This window comes from Impatiens glandulifera, chromosome 1 (assembly GCF_907164915.1).
Source record: "Impatiens glandulifera chromosome 1, dImpGla2.1, whole genome shotgun sequence".
Taxonomy (NCBI): domain Eukaryota; kingdom Viridiplantae; phylum Streptophyta; class Magnoliopsida; order Ericales; family Balsaminaceae; genus Impatiens; species Impatiens glandulifera.
This window is the reverse complement of record NC_061862.1, coordinates 160,768,016-160,786,308: the sequence shown is the minus strand read 5'-3', so window position 1 is coordinate 160,786,308 and position 18,293 is coordinate 160,768,016. Positions and strand designations below refer to the sequence as shown.

The 18,293-nt window shown below is 32.6% G+C and overlaps 3 protein-coding genes across 5 annotated transcripts; 2 read left to right on the top strand and 1 right to left on the bottom strand.

Annotated features, from left to right (window-relative positions):
* The first annotated feature begins 2,780 nt into the window (after positions 1-2,780).
* Positions 2,781-5,457, top strand: LOC124920501 (MAR-binding filament-like protein 1-1). 2 transcript variants are annotated; one of them, XM_047461000.1, is made up of 4 exons: positions 2,781-3,146; positions 3,294-3,334; positions 3,411-3,539; positions 3,623-5,457. In XM_047461000.1, the coding sequence occupies exons 1-4, from the start codon at positions 2,882-2,884 to the stop codon at positions 5,300-5,302; spliced, it is 2,115 nt and encodes a 704-aa protein (XP_047316956.1). In that variant the 5' UTR covers positions 2,781-2,881; the 3' UTR covers positions 5,303-5,457. The 2 variants fall into 2 exon arrangements, with proteins under 2 accessions (XP_047316956.1, XP_047316955.1); XM_047460999.1 differs by having other exon boundaries at positions 3,291-3,334.
* A 1,268-nt stretch (positions 5,458-6,725) lies between these two features.
* On the top strand, positions 6,726-7,979 carry LOC124920499 (protein SYS1 homolog). 2 transcript variants are annotated; one of them, XM_047460997.1, is made up of 4 exons: positions 6,726-6,849; positions 6,947-7,304; positions 7,383-7,609; positions 7,689-7,979. In XM_047460997.1, the coding sequence occupies exons 2-4, from the start codon at positions 7,081-7,083 to the stop codon at positions 7,694-7,696; spliced, it is 459 nt and encodes a 152-aa protein (XP_047316953.1). In that variant the 5' UTR covers positions 6,726-6,849; positions 6,947-7,080; the 3' UTR covers positions 7,697-7,979. The 2 variants fall into 2 exon arrangements, with proteins under 2 accessions (XP_047316953.1, XP_047316951.1); XM_047460995.1 differs by having other exon boundaries at positions 6,732-6,872.
* Positions 7,780-10,843, bottom strand: LOC124920500 (probable sulfate transporter 3.4). The gene is made up of 8 exons (XM_047460998.1): positions 9,959-10,843; positions 9,813-9,878; positions 9,619-9,732; positions 9,003-9,533; positions 8,729-8,919; positions 8,566-8,651; positions 8,380-8,456; positions 7,780-8,264 (listed from the first exon to the last, which is right to left on the bottom strand). Exons 1-8 carry the CDS (start codon positions 10,748-10,750, stop codon positions 8,121-8,123), a joined length of 2,001 nt encoding a protein of 666 aa, XP_047316954.1. The 5' UTR covers positions 10,751-10,843; the 3' UTR covers positions 7,780-8,120.
* Between the last annotated feature and the right edge of the window lie 7,450 nt (positions 10,844-18,293).

Sequence of the window (18,293 nt, the reverse complement as noted above, 5' to 3'; positions counted from 1 at the left end):
AGTGAGGAGTGGAAACACATTGCATAATCCAATCAATGAAAATAATTGGAAAACATGCAGCAAGGAGGAATTCGTGGATTGATCCCCATCTGATCGAGTCAAAAGCTTTTTTAATGTCAATTTTGAAAGCCACGCGTGGCGATATGTTTTTCTTTCCATATCCATTCAATAAGCTCTACATGAGTATGATGTTATGGGAAATAGAGCGTTTGAGAATAAATGTTGATTGCCCTAATCCTACAAGTTTATCAATAACTGTTTTCAAACGTTGTAAAATAATTTTTGAAATAATTTTATAAATAACATTGCAACATGAAATAGGACGAAAGTCCTGAATTTTTTCCGGAATTGAATTCTTAGGAATCAAATTCAACACTGTGACGTTCCATTGCTTCAACATTTTCCTGTTTGGGAAGAATTCCAAAACCCCTTCGCTTACATCTTTACCCACTATTTCCCAGTTTTCTTTGAAGAAGTTCGCGTTGAAACCATCTGGCCCCGGGCTTTTATCCCCTTTCATCGAAAACACAGCTTTTCTAACTTCTTCCATACTGACTATTGTAATCAATTTGTTACCACTTTCTTCACGATATTTCTTTGCACAATATGTTGAAGCAATCTTCGGTTGTCCTCTATTATTGTGCTAGTTTCTGTTCCAATCAGCTCTTTGTAGAAACTTATTGCTTCCTCATGAACTACCTTTTGTCCCTGTAAAACATCTCCATTTGAGTTTGTGAGCCTTAGGACCTGATTTCTGAAATTCCTTGATGAACATTTTTTATAGAAGAAAGAAGTATTCTTGTCTCCTAATGAAAGCCAATTTTCTCTAGATTTTTGTTTAGGAAAACTTTCCTCTTTAGAACAGAGATCTCTGAATCGCGTAAGAGCCTCTTTTTCCTCTTCCCTGTTATAAGGTAGATTTGGGGCTCTTAGTGCCTTGCTTTGTATTTCCTCTAGTTTCGTTCTGGCTTCATCTACTCTTTTAGAAATCCCACTATATTTTTTCCGGTCTAGTTTATTCAGCTTTCCTTTCAGTAATCTTAGTTTCTCACAAACTCTAAACATCTTTGTTCCATTAATTCTGATGTTCCAAGTTTCATTAAGGATTTTATTAAATTCTTCATCTTTCATCCAGAAGTTGAAGAACTTAAAGGGTCTTTTCTGTTTTTTCTCCTTTCCCAAAAGAATTTCAAAGGGCAGTGTTCAGAGATACCTGGTTGCAAAACCTGTATTTGGCTTCTTGGGTAAAATTCCACCCATTTTTCATTCACTAGGCCTCTATCAATTCTGCTCTTTCTCATGTTGTCCGCCCCTCTTGTAGTTGACCATGAAAATAGATTACCTGAGAAAGACGGTTCAATGCAGTTTATGTCTCGAATGCATTCATTGAAATCCTGCATGTCTTGTGTTATGTATGTCTTAGGCTCTCTTTTATTCCTGAATCTTGTAACGTTAAAATCTCCCATAATAACTCATGGTTCGTCGTCCGTAATGCTTCTTCTTAAATCATTCCAAAGTCTCTTCCTCTCTGTCCCAGAGTTGCTTGCATAAACTACCGCAAAAAATATTTTTACCCTTGTCATCAGATTGATAACCTCTGTCAAAATAATCTTGCTTGTTTTCAAAAAAAAATTTGATTTCAACCCTTCTTTTATTCCATCCTACCCAGATTCTACTTTTAATCCCATCAGAGTTATGAATAAATTACCATTCTTCTTTGAAGCAACCTTGGGCAACATTCTCTATTTGACTTTGTCTGACTTTTGTTTCAATAATCCAAATACTGTGATTTCATTCTTCTCTGCTATTCTTCTAACTTCTCTTCTTTTTATGGGGTCATTTAACCCTCTAATATTCCACAATGGTTTTTTATTCTTAAAAGAAATAGATTATTTTTATACAAAATCACCCTCACATCTAACACCTTGTAGTAATTTGTGTCAAAACATCTCACTTGTGAACATGATATGTTTATTTGTAATTGACCAAAACTCAATCCGACTAATAGAATTGATCTGACTCAACTTGAACTTAACCTGATTTAACTTGATATTATCAAATATCTGTATTTCACATTAAAAAAAACAAAAAATGGTTTAAACTAAATCACAAATTCGTTCCATTAGAAATACAAACACAAAACTCAAAAAAAAAAATTATAATCAGGTTGGTTGACATATTTTTAATCTTTTAAGTCGACCCGATTTTGACTTAATTAATCAGATTAAACGAGTATACCTTATTTTGACCCGAACTTAAAAAAATAATGAATCGTGATTGGTTCGAGTCGTGTTTTCGCGTCGGATAAAAATTGTCAACACATCCCTACTCAAATCCACGTAAAATTCATTTTGTCTCTTTCATATCCTTAAAGAAAGAAAAAATTATAGAGTTAGTCCCTAATGTATGTATGCACTATTAGGAATTTTATTGAAATTTTAGTCTAACATTTCATTGTGAAATTGAAAATCTAACCTAAAAAAACAAATATTTTGTTTGGGGTCTTTCCCCCTATCTTGTTAATTTATACATGCTCAAAAGATAAATTTAAAATGTTCAAATAAGTTAGTAGCATGACATGGCAATGCAAGAAGCGCATGTTTTGGATATGAAAGATAAAACAATACATCTTTAAATTTGTATTTTTTTCATTCTTATTCTCCCCTCTTGCTTTCCAATACTGCCCATAAATTAAACAATTAAACATATATTACACGAGGGTATATTGGTCAATTCAATGGAAGCCATTAGAACACGAGAACATAGCCTAAATTGAAGAACCAAGAATCTCATGATATTTGATATACAGATAGCGAGTGAGAAAGAGAGATAGATAGATCCAGTTTGTTCTGACCCTCATTTCGAAATCAAGGATCGCTTAATGGGGAGCTGTTATCTTCTGCAGCCTCCCCACTGTCCATATACCTTCTCATCGTCGTCTCTTTATTCATCCCGTTCCATTATCTCGACTTCTTTCCCCAAAAATGGAGGACAAAGAAGAAAGAAGCTAACCGAGATCACTTGTCTGCAGCGTCGTGACCTTAAAGATGATGGAATCAGTAAAAGAAAAGCTATCTTGCTTATGGGTATTTCAATTCTTCCATTCTTGCAATTCAAGGCTAAAGCTTCTGAAAACATTCTAGCAGGTTAGCAAAGAAATGGTTTATCTTTCTTGTTTTCAGATTTAGACCTACTCTCTGTGTGTAAATTGATTGATTTGATGAAATGGGTTGTTGTTTAAAAAACATTATGTCGATTAATTTGCCCTAAAAAATGGGTATGTGTTTCAGAAGAGGCGAAAACGGGTGAAGCTGCAGAAAAGCAAATAACCCAGGTATGAAAATGGATTAATTTGTTGATTGAATGAATGGGTTTTTAATTCTGATGTTTTTCGAATCATTTTTGAACAGGGTGTTTCATCACCAAATGGATTTGTTTCATTTCTGAATGGAATTGGAATAATTGGTTCAGGAGTTCTTGGTGCACTCTATGCAACTGCCAGAAATGAAACTAGTGCAATTGAAGCAACTGTTGAATCTGTAAATTGAAATTCTTATTCTCGGAATTGATTCTGATATGAAATCCCATTTCTCTGAATCACTATATGTGTTCTAATTCGCAGATGAAAACGGAGTTGAATGAGAAACAGGAATCGATTGTTACTCTGAAGAAGAACTTTGAGTCGAAGCTTCAAACTGAGAGAGAAGAAAGAAACAAACAGGCTAAATTGGCAATGGAAGAGAACCTGTTCTTCACAGATAAGGTGAAAGTGTTAGAGAATACTACGATTCTTCTCGAAGAAGAGCTGCAAAAGAGGAAAAGCTTGGTTGAAAATCTCAATGCTCAAATAGATAGCATTCAAATCAATTTGGAGAACAACAGGGAAGAAAAGAAATTTCTTGAAGAGAAAACAAAAGAAATGGGTAAATTAGTCGAATCTTTAGAAGAAAAGGTTGCACTTCTCAATTCTGACAGTAAAGAGAAAGCAACCACTCTTCAAACTCTCACCTCTGTGCTCGCAGCAACAGAATCGGAACTTAAGGAATCGAATTTGACGAACCAACGCATCAAATCCGAACTAGCCGAGTTGAATTCGGAATCCAGAAGATTACAGGACGAACTCGCGAGAAGTGAAAGAGAAATCGAGCTGAAGAACACTGCAAATGAGAGTTTGAATTCTCAAATCCATTCCTTACTTGTCGAACGAGAAAATGCTATCGAGAGACTCGATTCCATTCAGAAGCAATACAATATCCTTGAGTCATCTTCCATCGAGAAAGCTGCTGCAGACGCCAAACTGTTAGCAGAGAAAGATATCGAAATCGAGACGCTTAAGAAAGATGTGAATCTCATTTCGAACCAAGTGATGCAAAACGAAGCCGAAATGGCCAGTTTGAAGCGAGAAATAGCCGGGCTGAGAGAAATGCTGGATTTCGAGATGAAAAATGTAAAGAATTTGAAACGCGAGCTTGAAATCACTGAAGGAATTCTCGAGAATTCGAGAAGGGAGGTTTCCGATGCGACGAATGAACTCCGCCTGTCCGAAAAGCTTCGCTCTGATCTTGAGGCGGAGCTGTCTAAGGTTCGAGTCGAGTTTTCCGAATCCAAGAATGTTCTAGAAAGGAATCTCGAATCGGCCAAACAAAGGTTGGAAGTTTTATCGGCTGAGCTCGAATCGGCCAATGAGGCTCTTAAGAAAACGCAAGACGATATTAAGACGAAGTCAGATCAACTCGAATCCTCGGTTGAAGACCGGGATAGCCTACAGAAGGAACTAGTGGACGTGTATAAGAAAATAGAGAAAACATCGAACGAGCTAAAAGAAGAAAGGAGCGCAGTCGAGTCCTTGAGTAAAGAGAAACGGGCGTTGGAGAATCAGTTTACGGAAGACAGGGAATCGAGAAGGCTTCTCGAAGCAGATTTGGAGGAAGCTACGAGGTCTCTTGATGAGATGAACGGGAAGGCAATGATGCTTTCGAAAGATCTAGAGATGGCGAATATTCACTTGTCGAGGCTCGAGATTGAGAAGGAAACGCTGTATAAGTCCCTGGAGGAACAGAGGAAGGTGTATAACGAAGCGCAAGAGAATATTGAAGATGCTCATAGTGTTGTGATTAGGCTGGGATCGGAAAAGGAGAATTTGGAGAACAGGTCGAAGAAACTTGAAGAGGAATTGGCGTCTGCGAAAGGTGAGATTTTGCGTTTGAGAAGCCTTGGGAATTCGTCGGATGACAATGGGGGAGTTCAGGTAAAGAAGACTACTAGGAGGAGAAAGGTAAATGTTCCAACTGATGATTCATAAGATTTCGGCTTCTTTTTTGCCAAGTATTCTTTCTGCATATTGTGAAGAATTTGTATGTAATATAAGGAAGTGGAGTTTTGACATATAGACCCCTCCTTCCATTGATGAGGAGTGTATTGTTTGATAAGGAGAGAGTTGTCATTCATCTTTACCATGTTCTTCTTTCAATGTGTTTTAAGCTTTGGTTTTGAAAGGTGATCACATTGTCAAAACAAGCTAGGTTTTAAGAGGTGATCATACTATGAATTGATGGTTGATTGCCTCTCTTAAATTACTTTTATCAATGAGAATGAAAGGATTGTGATTTTTCAATGTGATCTTGGAAAACAGTCATTTCTGGATAAAAGAGTAAGAAATAGTTGGCTCGATTTATGCTGTTGATGTTGATATAAGTTAAAGTGTATGTGATGATTATGAATGTCTTTTGATATAAGTTGAAGTGTATGTGATGATTATGAATGTCTTAAGTTGAAGTGTATACAATCACAAATTGAATCACCTGCGACCATAACTTTGGCCTTCTAGGGAGGGGTGTAAATTTTTTTTATAAATTTTACATGTTTACTCCTTGTGAGAGGGCACAGGGAGATTATGATCACAGGTGATCCAATCTGGTAGGATGATGACCTGAAATGATTCCCTATCAGTAATTTTTGTATTTTATTTTTAAATATGACTGTTTTGCTTATTCTGTAAGAGAAAACAATGAATCCTATCTTTTCTGGTACTACCTACTATGATACTTCAATTAATAAAAGTGATTATTATCCCAAGGTAAGATATCTATAAGTTGAAGTGTGTAATGGTTGAAAAATTAACTATTAAGAGAAGTTAATATTGAATCTAAGTTGTAACTAAATTATGTATATTTTTTTATAATGAGATTGATGGGTTAAGAAATATACAAATATTGGTTTTTGTTTTGTTTTGAATATATATATATATATGACAGTCATTTCAACTTAAGGCGTTTTAAGTAATAATGGTTTGTAACTAAATAATTTATAATTTTTATGATTGGATTGAACGGTTCAATCGCAACTAAACTGAAAATGAATGAATCGTTGAATTCGGTTCAATGATTTCAAAAAGTGTCAATGAACTTACGTATATTTTATTTTGTATTTTTATACTCTTAACCCACTAAGATAGTACTGGGTGGTAAGAGTCGGTTTAAAAGATAAAAATGTTACGGGGATTTAATTTCATCTGAAAGCGCTCCGAGATGAAACGGTGGTCATAATTGGAGGATCAAACGAATTCAGTTCAATTTTCGATCATTTTTCTTGTACATTTAAATAAAAATTCAGATTTTTTTAAAAAACATTTTAGAAAAGAAGTTGCGGACCAAATCATTCATACTAAGCTTTTGTTTTCAATATGTATGATGAAAGAAATTGTATTGTTATTAAAATTAAAATGATAAAAACATTAATTTAATTATTAAGTAAGAACCAAGAACCAAAATCGCGATGGGGAGAATCACTGAAAGAAGAGATGCATCCGAATGATCCGAAGAAGGAGAAACCCCACTGCCTCTCTCTTTTGTAATTCTCGATCTTGATCTCAGGTTATTCTTTCTTGCTCCAACCTCATTGTCTCTTTTCAAATGCAAATTCAATAACAAATGCTCGCTCTTTACAGATTTCATTTCGTTACCCTTAGATTCGCTTCAGTCTGCAAGGAATTGGGGTTCGATACATTGCTCTTCGTTCTCGATTTTGAAATTGGGTTATATTCTGTATCTTCTGAGAAGAAGTGGGTAGTCGTTTAAAGTCATGTTCTATGGTGCAATTGTATGGGATCCATGGCTAATCGTTGCCCAGATTGTTTGTCTTCAATCTCTGTACTATGTAACACTAGGAGGATTTACTTCAATTCTTGTTGGAACACGCGTATCTCGAATGAGTCTTGTGTATTTCTTTGATTATGCTACTGTTACTACATCTACAGTTACTGGCTGGTGTGTGATTGCTTCATTTGTATTCAGTTCTATTCTTGGGTAAGAAATCTGTATTGGCTGTTGTGCTGTTCTTAAATACTTGATCATTAGGTTATTTAACTGTGTGTTTACTTGCAGAGCTGTTTATATGTTGTATTTGGTTGAGAGGGCGAAGAAATGTTTAGATTTCTCAGCAACCATATATATTATTCATCTATTCATCTGCATAGTTTACGGAGGGTGGCCTTCGTCAATAACATGGTGGGTCGTTAATGGATCTGGAATTGCAGCCATGGCTTTGTTAGGTGAATACTTGTGCATAAGACGTGAAATGAGAGATATACCTATAGCAAGATACCGTTCTAGTAAGCAAGCCTTCTCAATTGCATTTGTATCCACTTCTTTAAGACCATTTTATTGATCTATGCTTCTGTTCTTGTGCAGTTGCTTGACAAAGTCTGCAGCTTTCTTTTGGAGGAACTCTTAGAGATGAAGATCGTGAAAATAGAGAGTATGAAAATGTGTTATTTTTTTGAAAGACAGTTAGTTTATCCTCTTTGTTGTAGTTCATAAGTATGGTTTAATTATCATACAAATATTGTAAGAGCAGAAGTCATCATATATGTTTTGTAGTATAAAAGGAAAATTTTCAGAAAATTTCAAACACTTCTTTGGGAAGAAGTTTTGCTTATATTTGCCAAAATAAGATTATCCGTTGTTTAAGTGGATTGGATGAATTTTACCCACTTTGGACATATATATAACATGAAAGGAAAAAAAAAATCCAAATTTCTCTCCTTATAACTACTAGTCTCAACCCGTAGTGGGAACTGGGAAGTAAAAGATAGATCTGATCTTCTTTCTTTCTTTAGTATCTCATGGCTGAGCCTTCCATGCTGATGATATGTCAGCCACAGCTTCACCCACTGTTACATATACTCCATTCAATCCGAAAGATTCCAACACATTTGAATGGTTTAGCTTTTCCACTACGGTTCCAACTGGGTTTGCCAGCACAAACTGCATATAATCAATCATATGGGAGACAAAGAATATGTCAAAATTCTCTCTACCAATACTGAAAGAAAGAAGAAGTCAATTTGATACAGTAATTTGCTTTTGCTTCGTTCTTTACCTGCAATGATCTTTTCTCAAGCATCTTTTTCAGTTCGCTTATTGTGTATATGCCACTCGTGTCTATTGCTGTGACAGCTGATTGTTGGAAAAGAAGTATCTATTTGTTAGTAGTGTTTTTTTCTTTTTAAGGTGTAAAACAATTTGAATTTGTTCTGTTTGATGTCATAAATAGTTACTGGCTTACCAGTCATGTCAAGAATAACGCATTTCAGCATGTTCCCATTATTTGCTTCTATGCGCTCTTCTTCTTCGCGAACAAATCTCAGGACTCTGCAGTTGCAACAGAGAGATGATGTTTATGCCAATGAATGAACTGTGTTGCTAAGATTATGTGAAACTAAACTAACCTTTCGAGTATGTAAGTGGAATTCGCAAAGTATATAGGAGACTGAATTGCTAGGATAAGGAATGAGGGGACTCGAGAAGCTTCTCTGTATTGACAAATGCCTTGATAGATTTGCGTTCCATGGATGTTTCCTAAAACCAAAGTGTTTGGTCTTGTCACATGCAGTAGGATCTTGAAAACTGAAACACCCACCTGAAATATCACAAAAGATGAGATTTTTCTTTCTTTTCTTTTGTAATGTTATGTTATATTAAAATGGGATCACAGAAACTTACTGCAATGGCAAGTCCTGTGGGGACTGATATGAAAAGAACTCCAAAAAACGAACACATGCAGGCCATGAAATCGAGCTTGTCAACCTTCCATAGCTTAATGGCGCCTTGATAATCAATTAATCCAATAACTGCCGTTATAATAATGGCTGCCAGGATGAGATTTGGTGTGTAATGAAAGAGAGGCATGAGGAACAGAAGAGTGATGAGTACAGTTGCAGCCATGATTACGTTTGAAACTACTGTTTTTGCCCCCGCGTTGTAATTCACAGCAGATCTCGAAAACGAGCCTGTTGTGACATAGCAAGATGAGCAAGAACCGGCCATATTCATTATTCCAATAGCCATCATCTCTTTGTTTCCATCCACTTGATAGTTCTGTAAAGCAGCAAATGTTCTTCCCACAGCAATTCCCTCTGTGAGAGATAGAATTCCTGTGACTATGCCCGTATTCAAGGCGACCAAAAGGTAGTGACCATGGAAGTTGAGCATGTTTGATGAAGGTGGATTGAGACCTCTCGGTAAGTGTCCAATCTGTGAACATTCAAATCAACAACACCTAAGTTAGAGTCTCGCAAAAAATCTTACAAAGAAAAACTCTCTTTTTCTCTATACATACTATGGCAATCCCGTGAGCCTTGTGTCGGAGGAGAAAGACGATGACGGTGGAGAGAATCACCGATGTCAATGGCGCAGCCGCAGAAATCCAGAACAGCCTCGGGTTATTCATTCCCTGTTCGAAAGATCAAAATCATGAGAAACCCACCCGAAAATCAAATTCAAAAACTCATTACAATTGCCTGCTATACTTACAATCTTCCTAGTTGCTAACAGAAACAGAAGAAAGCTAATACCCATTACAATTGCCTGCCAAGACCACTGCAAAAAAGAATGATAAATCAGATCAACAAATGGAGCTTGGATTTCATATTTGAAATCCAGATTATGTAGTTAGTTACCTCGTCTTTGTTCTGAAAAACAGAGAATAAGACAGGGACAATCTGCATCTTGGTAGTGAAATGAACAATCCCAAGTAAACCTTTGAGTTGCTGCAATGAAACAATGACTGCTGCTCCAGCCATGAACCCTAAAAGAGTTGCCTTTGATAGAAAATCAATAATGAATCCCAGCCTTAAGAATCCCAATGAAGCCTGGAAAACTCCAGCGAAGAAGGTGGATGTGAAGGCCAGTTGAAGATAAAGAGTGGGATCTTGAGAATAAGAAACAGTTTCGCTAAGCATGGTACCCATTACAAGAGAAGCAATGGAAACGGGTCCAACAGCAAGATGTCTAGAGCTACCAAGTATGGCATACAAAAGAGGAGGAACAAAGCTTGAATATAAACCTATAATAGGTGGGAGATTAGCAAGCTTAGCATAACTTATTCCTTGAGGAATAGCAAGACTAGCAATGGTGAGACCGGAAATGACATCTGATTTGAGAAGGGAAAGGGTATAATTAGGACCCCATTCGAAAACAGGGAAGAAATATTGAAGACCCAGAATGAGTTTTCGAAAACAAGATTGATTTTTGAACTGGTGAAGAGGATCGTCGGGGAAGAAGATCTCGGATGTTCTTTGTTTGAGTTTTTGAAGAGTTGTTTTGTGAGGAGGAATACATACTTTGTGTAGTTCAAGAGGAGATGATGCAGTTGCTGCTGCTTCTGGCTTGGAAATGGTGACGGTGGTAAAGTCTTCTTCGTCGTTCGTTTTCACGACGAAATGCTCGACCCTGTTTGACCCTAGACCCATTTTTTCTCTGGTTTTCTGTTTCTCTCTCTTGTTTCTCTTTCTATATGAATGAGAAATTGAAGGCGAATGGGTGAGCTTTTGTAGCGGAAGTTTCAGTTATGGAAGCAGTTTGTATTTTTTGAGTTCCAATGAAGGTGATAGCTTCTGTTTAAATAGCATTCATTATTCTTCTTCTTTCATATTTCTCACGTGACTATCACGTGCCTATTCTTTTTTCCTCCATTTCAATCCCCACTTTTCATTTTTTTTTTTTTAATTTTTTTAACAAATTTATTAAGAAAAATGGGCGGAATTGTCAAATTAGGCGAGCTGGCTGAGATTTCGGACATCTTTTTTAAACTTGGGTTATAGAGTATGGAAAGTCAATTAGAATGTAGAACACTTCTTTTAAACTTCACAATTTGGAGTTTCTTACTGTTAAAGTTATATAAGATTAAGTTTTGTGGCTTAAGAGACTAAAGTTTACGAATTCGATTTTATCCGAAAGCGTTTAGAGTTGAAACTCGGGGTCATAACTTTGGTGTCATGTTACAAAAAAAAAATTATCTTTAATTATCTCAAGCTCGGTTAACTTGTTATCTTAAACAACGGAATTGAGGGTTTTGATTACATATTATCTTTTTGTATAATTTTAATTATGAGAAGATCAAATAGTTAAGTTTGGGAAAAGATGTATGAAATATGAATTGACATGCATTAAAGAGGCTTAATCTTGACAATTTGACCAAGAATTAAATGCAAAGAAAAATTAAAACAAAAAAAAGGAAGATAATACATGGTTCCCAATCCATATTTGATTTATTACTATATTCATCTTATTTTTTATTACATTATTCTATTTGACTGAAACAACTGTTTTGATATGCATTTGTTCATAATGATTTTTTACTAAAATTATAATTATATATATATGTATATATAAAATGATATAAATTAAGATTCAAATAAAGTTAATATATTAAATGAATTGAAAATCACATTTGAATATGGAATTTAAGTAATAAAATATATATACTTTTTTATAATAAATGATAAAATATTATATTATATTTAGAAACATAATCTAAAAAGTAATTTGAATATTTCTTTTATATAATTAAACAAAATAATAATAATTTAAAATTCAGTCAAACTAACTGAAACCGAAAGTGATTGGATAAGCTATAATCACTATATTTTTTAACATTCCTTAATTTCAGTGAAAAAAAAAAGTAAACTTTCAGAATCAGTAAAATCTTTTCGAAATTTAAGGGAATAAATAAATACAATAATAAGGAGTCTAATTAACGCGTATGTTATTATTTTAATATGTCACTTTTCCAAGTGTAAGCACGAGTGATCATATTTTTAAATAGTTTATTTATTTATTAAATATGAGATAATTCATTTTTATTTCTTTTTTCAATTATGCAAAAACTAAACTGACATTTCACCGTCATAACTTACTATTTTCAAAAATCTTGTAGAGATAATTCATACCAATAATAATAAGATTTTGAAGAATGAATTAGCTTACTATATTTATCAAAAGAAAAAAGAAAATTGGTAATGAATAGAAGTATCACTTATTAAAACGTAACAAATCTTTTCTATTAATTGCGAATAATAATGACCGTTGCCGACATTTAGTTAGGCAAGGTTGGAGAAAAAGGAAAAAGAGAACCGGCCGTTTGGAAGGTCGAACCTTATAACTTGAGTCAACATTATATCAAAAGTGGTAATTTTTAATGAAATATTGGTATAAAGTTTGGAAAAGAAATGTTTTTATTAAAACATAAAGAAATTCTTTCTTTATTTATTTTTTCAATGTTGTTTGGTAGTTGAGACGACAACACAACATATTATGGTGGGCCTTAAGAGTCAAAAGAAGAAGGGTTGGCTATTATGAATTGAATATGCCCATCAATTTCAAATGGGTAACACATATTTTTTGTTCAAATGAATAATATGACCCTAATTTGACCATGAGTATTATGTAATTCTATGAATTCATATCATTTATTGTTTCCATTAAAGAAATGGATGTAAGAATTAGAATTAGGATAAGCTTACACAAAAATTAGAGTAAGATTATAAAATAAAAAAAATTATGGACCAAACAATTGGATTAAAGTGGTTTTGTTTTTTTATAAAAATAAAATAAAAAGCAATGAATTAAATTGAAAAAATTAGGGGCATGTCACACTTCTACGTAAAACAAAACCCTAAAAAAATTATAAAAATTATTATTATTAGTTTTCCGTGATGATCTGAACTCACATGAGCCCTAATATAAATTCGACCCTAATTTATTGATATTTCTTAAAATTAGTTATTTAATGTAAAAACAATAAGAAGTGTTTTTTTATATATTTTTAATGTGATGACTATATACATAATAACGAACAAAATATTAAAATGAGATTAAAATCTCTGAACAACATTGATGAAATCTCACATATAACTAATATACTTTTTCTAAAGATATTTCAACCTTCCATTGATGACAACTTCATCCAAAAAGACGGATTTGAAAGAATTATATATTGAGTTCCATATTGCAGCCCATACGACAAAGGAATTTGTCGTTATAGTCTCAATAACATATATTAAACATGCAAATGAAATGAACATTACATGCATGCAAATGAAATGAACAATAAAGTCAAACTACAACTTATGTATTCGAATATGACTTCAATAACAATATCTTTACATATCGCGAATATAAGATCAATTAAAGTATAATTAAAAATGAAGGATTGTAAAGATGTTTAAATTAATTAAGTTTTGATAATATTCAAAAGATGAGTATGAGTAGAATAATGTTTTGTCAATAATAAAGAAAGGAGTGGAATTGAGAATCATTTCATGAGGTTAAAAGCAATTGGTTCTTTATTCACTTGTTATATATTCTCAATTCTTCTTCCTTTTTTTTTCTTTCCTTCACAATTTGCTGCATAAATTTACTTTACTTCAATTCTTCATTTAGTAACAAAAGGAAATATTGGGGTGTTGGGATTTCCAAGCCTTGAGAGCCAGCCAATGAGTACCGTTTGATTTTATTCCATCTTTGCAAGACTAAAACATATTCTTCAAATTTAGGTTTCCTGTCCAACCTTTAATTAATTTCTCACTTCACAATCTTGAAATACAACAATGCATAGTATTTTGTTTAATTATGTTTTAATTATTCGTAACAAGTCTCAAACGTTATAATTTCTCAATTCAAATAATTTGTTTTTAATGTGAATCCAATTAAAGACATCACTATGTTAATTTAACTCATAAAGCTCTTGGCATATCTTGTCAATTAAGACTTGGTTTAACTATCAAATAACTATCTTCTCACATGGTTCTTTTTGGTTTAATTTGTTTACTCACAAGAGCTTGTGCTAAAGAAGACCAACCAAGTGCATGTGGCTTGTCCAGCAACATAAGAGAATCTACTTGGAATTATGCCAAGGCATAAAGATTTGCTTAGATATGCATAAACCAAACTACTCGTATTCATTTTTTTTTTTTGTTAAAACAGATTGCGAATGATAACGTGTTTCACCAATATAAAACTTGACTACATCCAATTAGATGAGAAAACATTATTAAGGAGACCAGAACAAATATATTGTTGGTGAGCGACTTCGTGATGTAGAGCTTCTCAAACTTCAATCATAACTCAACGACATTTTTCTCCTATGAGACCTCAATGATGTCATCATCCGCAAGACACAATATAATTGCGTCGCCATAAATCTTGTTATTTCAGTAGAGTCCGCATCTTGATCTATCATAAACTAAAATTATTTTTCCTCGTGAACTTGTCAATCTTAATGTTCACAATCTATTAGAGTTTTGAGGGACTATGTGTTATATAAACTCGTATCATAACTTTAAACTGTCATGATGTAATCTCTATTTCTGATCTCATAATAATGTTTTCTCTTTTGAGTTGACGTAGTCAAATTTTATCTTAGTTAATCATGTTAAATTCGTATATATTTGTATTGTTTACGTTATCTTTTACAATCTGTTATAACACTTTATTTTAAAAAATATTATTGAAAAAGCCATGATTTATAATTAGGTCAATGGAAAAGTTAAACCAAACATGAAAAAAAACATATCAAGAATGAACGAGATCTAGTTACCGTTTAAGTTTATCAAGAAGGTTCAAACTTTCTCATCACTAGTGAATATTGAGTGAACACTTCAATTGAGTTTTTTAGCTTTACATGATTGATCTTATTTTGAGCATTTAGTTCCCTATTTGTTTATTTCAATATCCTTGTTGTTTTTTTGTTATGTTTGCATAATATTTAGATTGTGTACTTTGTTTTTAAAATGAAACTCATGTTTATAAAATATATATAGTAATGGAATCAGTGCCTAAGAAATTTATATTAAAAAAATTAAAAAAATACATAAAAATAAAATAAATATTTGTATTATAAGATTTAAGTATAATAAAATAATTTTTAAAAAATTGAAGGGATATTGCGGCGATAAGTAAATGCAAAGCAGTTAACACTTAACAGTACCAGATATATATTTAATAAAAATTAAATATAAGAATATTTGAATTTTTTTTTTCTATTTGAAGGCGACCGTCATTTTCACAATGAATTGATGAAACAGGTACATGACCCACCTCCACAATTGATGGATCATATTAATCCCCAATTTTTTATTTAAATTTTATTTTGCAACATTAATTAATTTTCAAGACTTATTTCACACAAGGGACAAGAATATTCTTGATTGTGATATAAATGTAATCAAGTCCTTAAGCCCACCACTTATTATTCTAGGGTGAACATCTTGACAAATTTTTCTTGTTTTGTATCCGTTACATTTTTATATATATTTTTTTATAATGAATATATACATGTCATTCAATTATATGCTACACATCACATTTCTCATTTTTATACCTCATTTTTATCCCTAATTAATATTAGGAATGATAAACTCAAGGAGATAGGCAGCGAAACCAAGGCCACGTTGCCTCACGTCCCAAAATGTGACATTTCGGGATCTGAAAATATAAAAAAAAATCTTCCCGAAATGTGATTTTTCAGGACACTTTTGAACCCGAATTGTAACATTTTTAATTTTTCTTTCTCCTATCCACATAACAGACTTACTTACTCTACAACTTCACTCAGTTTATCATTTTTCAATTAATATTATTAGTCTCTTTGCAAGTGGCCTGAACATCCCGAGAAGATTGGCCTGCAAAAAATATTTGTTTTTATTTTTTATTTAATTTATTATTTTTTAGGTTATAGTGTAAGGATTAATAATTTTATATTATATATTTAGCATAAATAGTTCAAAATTTGGTAAGTTATTATTTTTTATAAATTTTTTTGGGACCATAAAGATTGAGGGGCCTTAGGTATTGGTTGTCTTACCATAGGTCTGCCCTTAGGCGACTGCATTGATTGTCTTACACTAGGTCCGTCATGGACCTCCCTAAGCGGCTGCATTGATTGTCTTACACTAGGTCCGTTATGGACCTCCCTAAGCGGCTGCATTGATTGTCTTACACTAAGTCCGTCATGGACCTCCCTAAGTGGCTGCATTGACTGTCTTACCCTAGAGCCGACCTACTTGTGTATAAAACTATTTAAAAATATATATATATATAATGCATCTTAATTATCGGGTATGTTACTATATGTATATCTTATTCTCATGATTAGTTATTCTTTCATGAAATAACTGAAATCAAAATAGGTTACATTATCAAATTGATTTCTTAGATGTTTGGTTTGTGTGGTTCAAAATTTAACTTTTTTTTAAATATATTTAATTATCGGGGCTATGTTAATTGTCCGTGGTGTTGAGAGGATTAAGCAAGATTAGAGATTTCGTTCAATTATTGAGAATATATTAGCATTTTTTTATAAATTGCTTTGTTTTTCTTCTTAATGTATATGGCCTTAATTTAAAAGACTTTTAATTTAAAACTACTTTTAATATGAAAAAACTAGTTATCTTTTCTCTAACTGTTATTAGTGGGTTTTAACATAAATAAATCAATTTAGCAGCCATAAAAAAAAATACCATCAAAGTATTTAGTTGATTATTTATTGTATAATACAATTTGTATTTGAGGAGCTTTCACTTTTTACTGATATAATATATTATATTTGAGAAATAATTAAAGTAAAAGACCTTGTGCTTGACTATTTTCAAACCCTAGCCTATAAATATTGAAATATTTTAGGGGATTAAAGAGTGGGGGTAAGTGGAAGAAGGTTTATCCCAAGGAATATACCAAATATTATTCCATTTGATCAACTTTATTTTATATTGCTGCCTCCAATATTATCATGACTTCATACATTAGTAATCATCATACCTCCAACCTTTTTCATTTCCTTTCTCCTTTTGAATAGTTTTCTGCTTTTTTTCTCAAAGTTGGATTAAATTTTGGAAACCATCAAGAACAATCTTTTAAAGATTAAAGTCAACTTCATTGTACACGTTTGATAAATATATGTTTCTTCTTTTTAAAAAAAAAAAAAATAAGAGGTCTTATTTCCCTTGAGTCCAAACACTCGCCCACAACAGAAATCTGCTAGTTTCCTAGACAGGGACGAAACCAAAAGTTATAGTTAAGGGAACAAAAAATAGGGTTTGAATTTAATGTAGGCTTTTTTAGAAAAACAAATTGCACTTGGGAAGAATCAAATTAATCGCAAAATATACATTATTTATCTTAAAAACCAACCAACGACCAACTATTCTAATATAAATTTTAAAAGATTTGGATACATAAACGTTTATTATATAATAAAAAAAATGAATTGAAAACTTAAGTATCGTACAACTAAGGATGACAATGGGGCGGTTCGTAAACATGGATTTTTTTTTTATATATCATCTCGTTCCAGTCGGGTACAGGAATACTCGTGGTACACAAAAAAAAATATAGAATTTTTCAAAATGATATAAAATGTCAAATATTATTTTTTATTTAATTAGTAATTCAAACAAAAATTTACAAATATAACATCAATAAATACTAAAATAAAATATTTGAAACACAAACTATAACATCAAAAATATTAAAATAAAATAAATCTAGTAGCATAACCATACCATCAAAATATTAAGTATCAAACATTATTATACATAAATAATGAAATTATTGTAACTTGCCCGTTACAAAGATAAATAAAAATCATATTTACAAAGTTAAAATAAACAATACTCACATATTTATGGTCGTCACCATCATCATTGTATTCATCGTCTTCATTATCCTCTTCGTCGTCATCGCCTATAGTCTGAACATGAAAGAACTTCAATAGTTAGGATAGTTAAGTGATTGTCTTCCTTCTCTCATTAATTATTGTTTTCATTATTCATAAAAAAAGATAACAAATTTGATAAGAAGACAATTTAACTTTTTTCTCACCAACACCAACCTCTTTTTCTTCGACCTCTTACTCTCATTACTCGGTTAACCAACAATATCATTTCTTACCTAATAAATCTAACATATTACTAATCTCGTGACCTCAATTCTGCTCTCAACAATCTCAACAATACT

Coding starts and splice junctions, on each gene's coding strand:
- LOC124920501 (XM_047460999.1), top strand. CDS start 2,882: ATGGGGAGCTGTTATCTTCTGCAGCCTCCCCACTGTCCATATACCTTC. Junction 3,147..3,290: donor TTCTGAAAACATTCTAGCAG/GTTAGCAAAGAA, acceptor TATGTGTTTCAG/AAGAGGCGAAAACGGGTGAA. Junction 3,540..3,622: donor TTGAAGCAACTGTTGAATCT/GTAAATTGAAAT, acceptor TCTAATTCGCAG/ATGAAAACGGAGTTGAATGA.
- LOC124920500 (XM_047460998.1), bottom strand. CDS start 10,750: ATGGGTCTAGGGTCAAACAGGGTCGAGCATTTCGTCGTGAAAACGAAC. Junction 9,733..9,812: donor TGTTAGCAACTAGGAAGATT/GTAAGTATAGCA, acceptor TCTTTCGAACAG/GGAATGAATAACCCGAGGCT. Junction 8,652..8,728: donor TCCACTTACATACTCGAAAG/GTTAGTTTAGTT, acceptor TTGCAACTGCAG/AGTCCTGAGATTTGTTCGCG.
- LOC124920499 (XM_047460997.1), top strand. CDS start 7,081: ATGTTCTATGGTGCAATTGTATGGGATCCATGGCTAATCGTTGCCCAG. Junction 7,305..7,382: donor GTATTCAGTTCTATTCTTGG/GTAAGAAATCTG, acceptor GTTTACTTGCAG/AGCTGTTTATATGTTGTATT.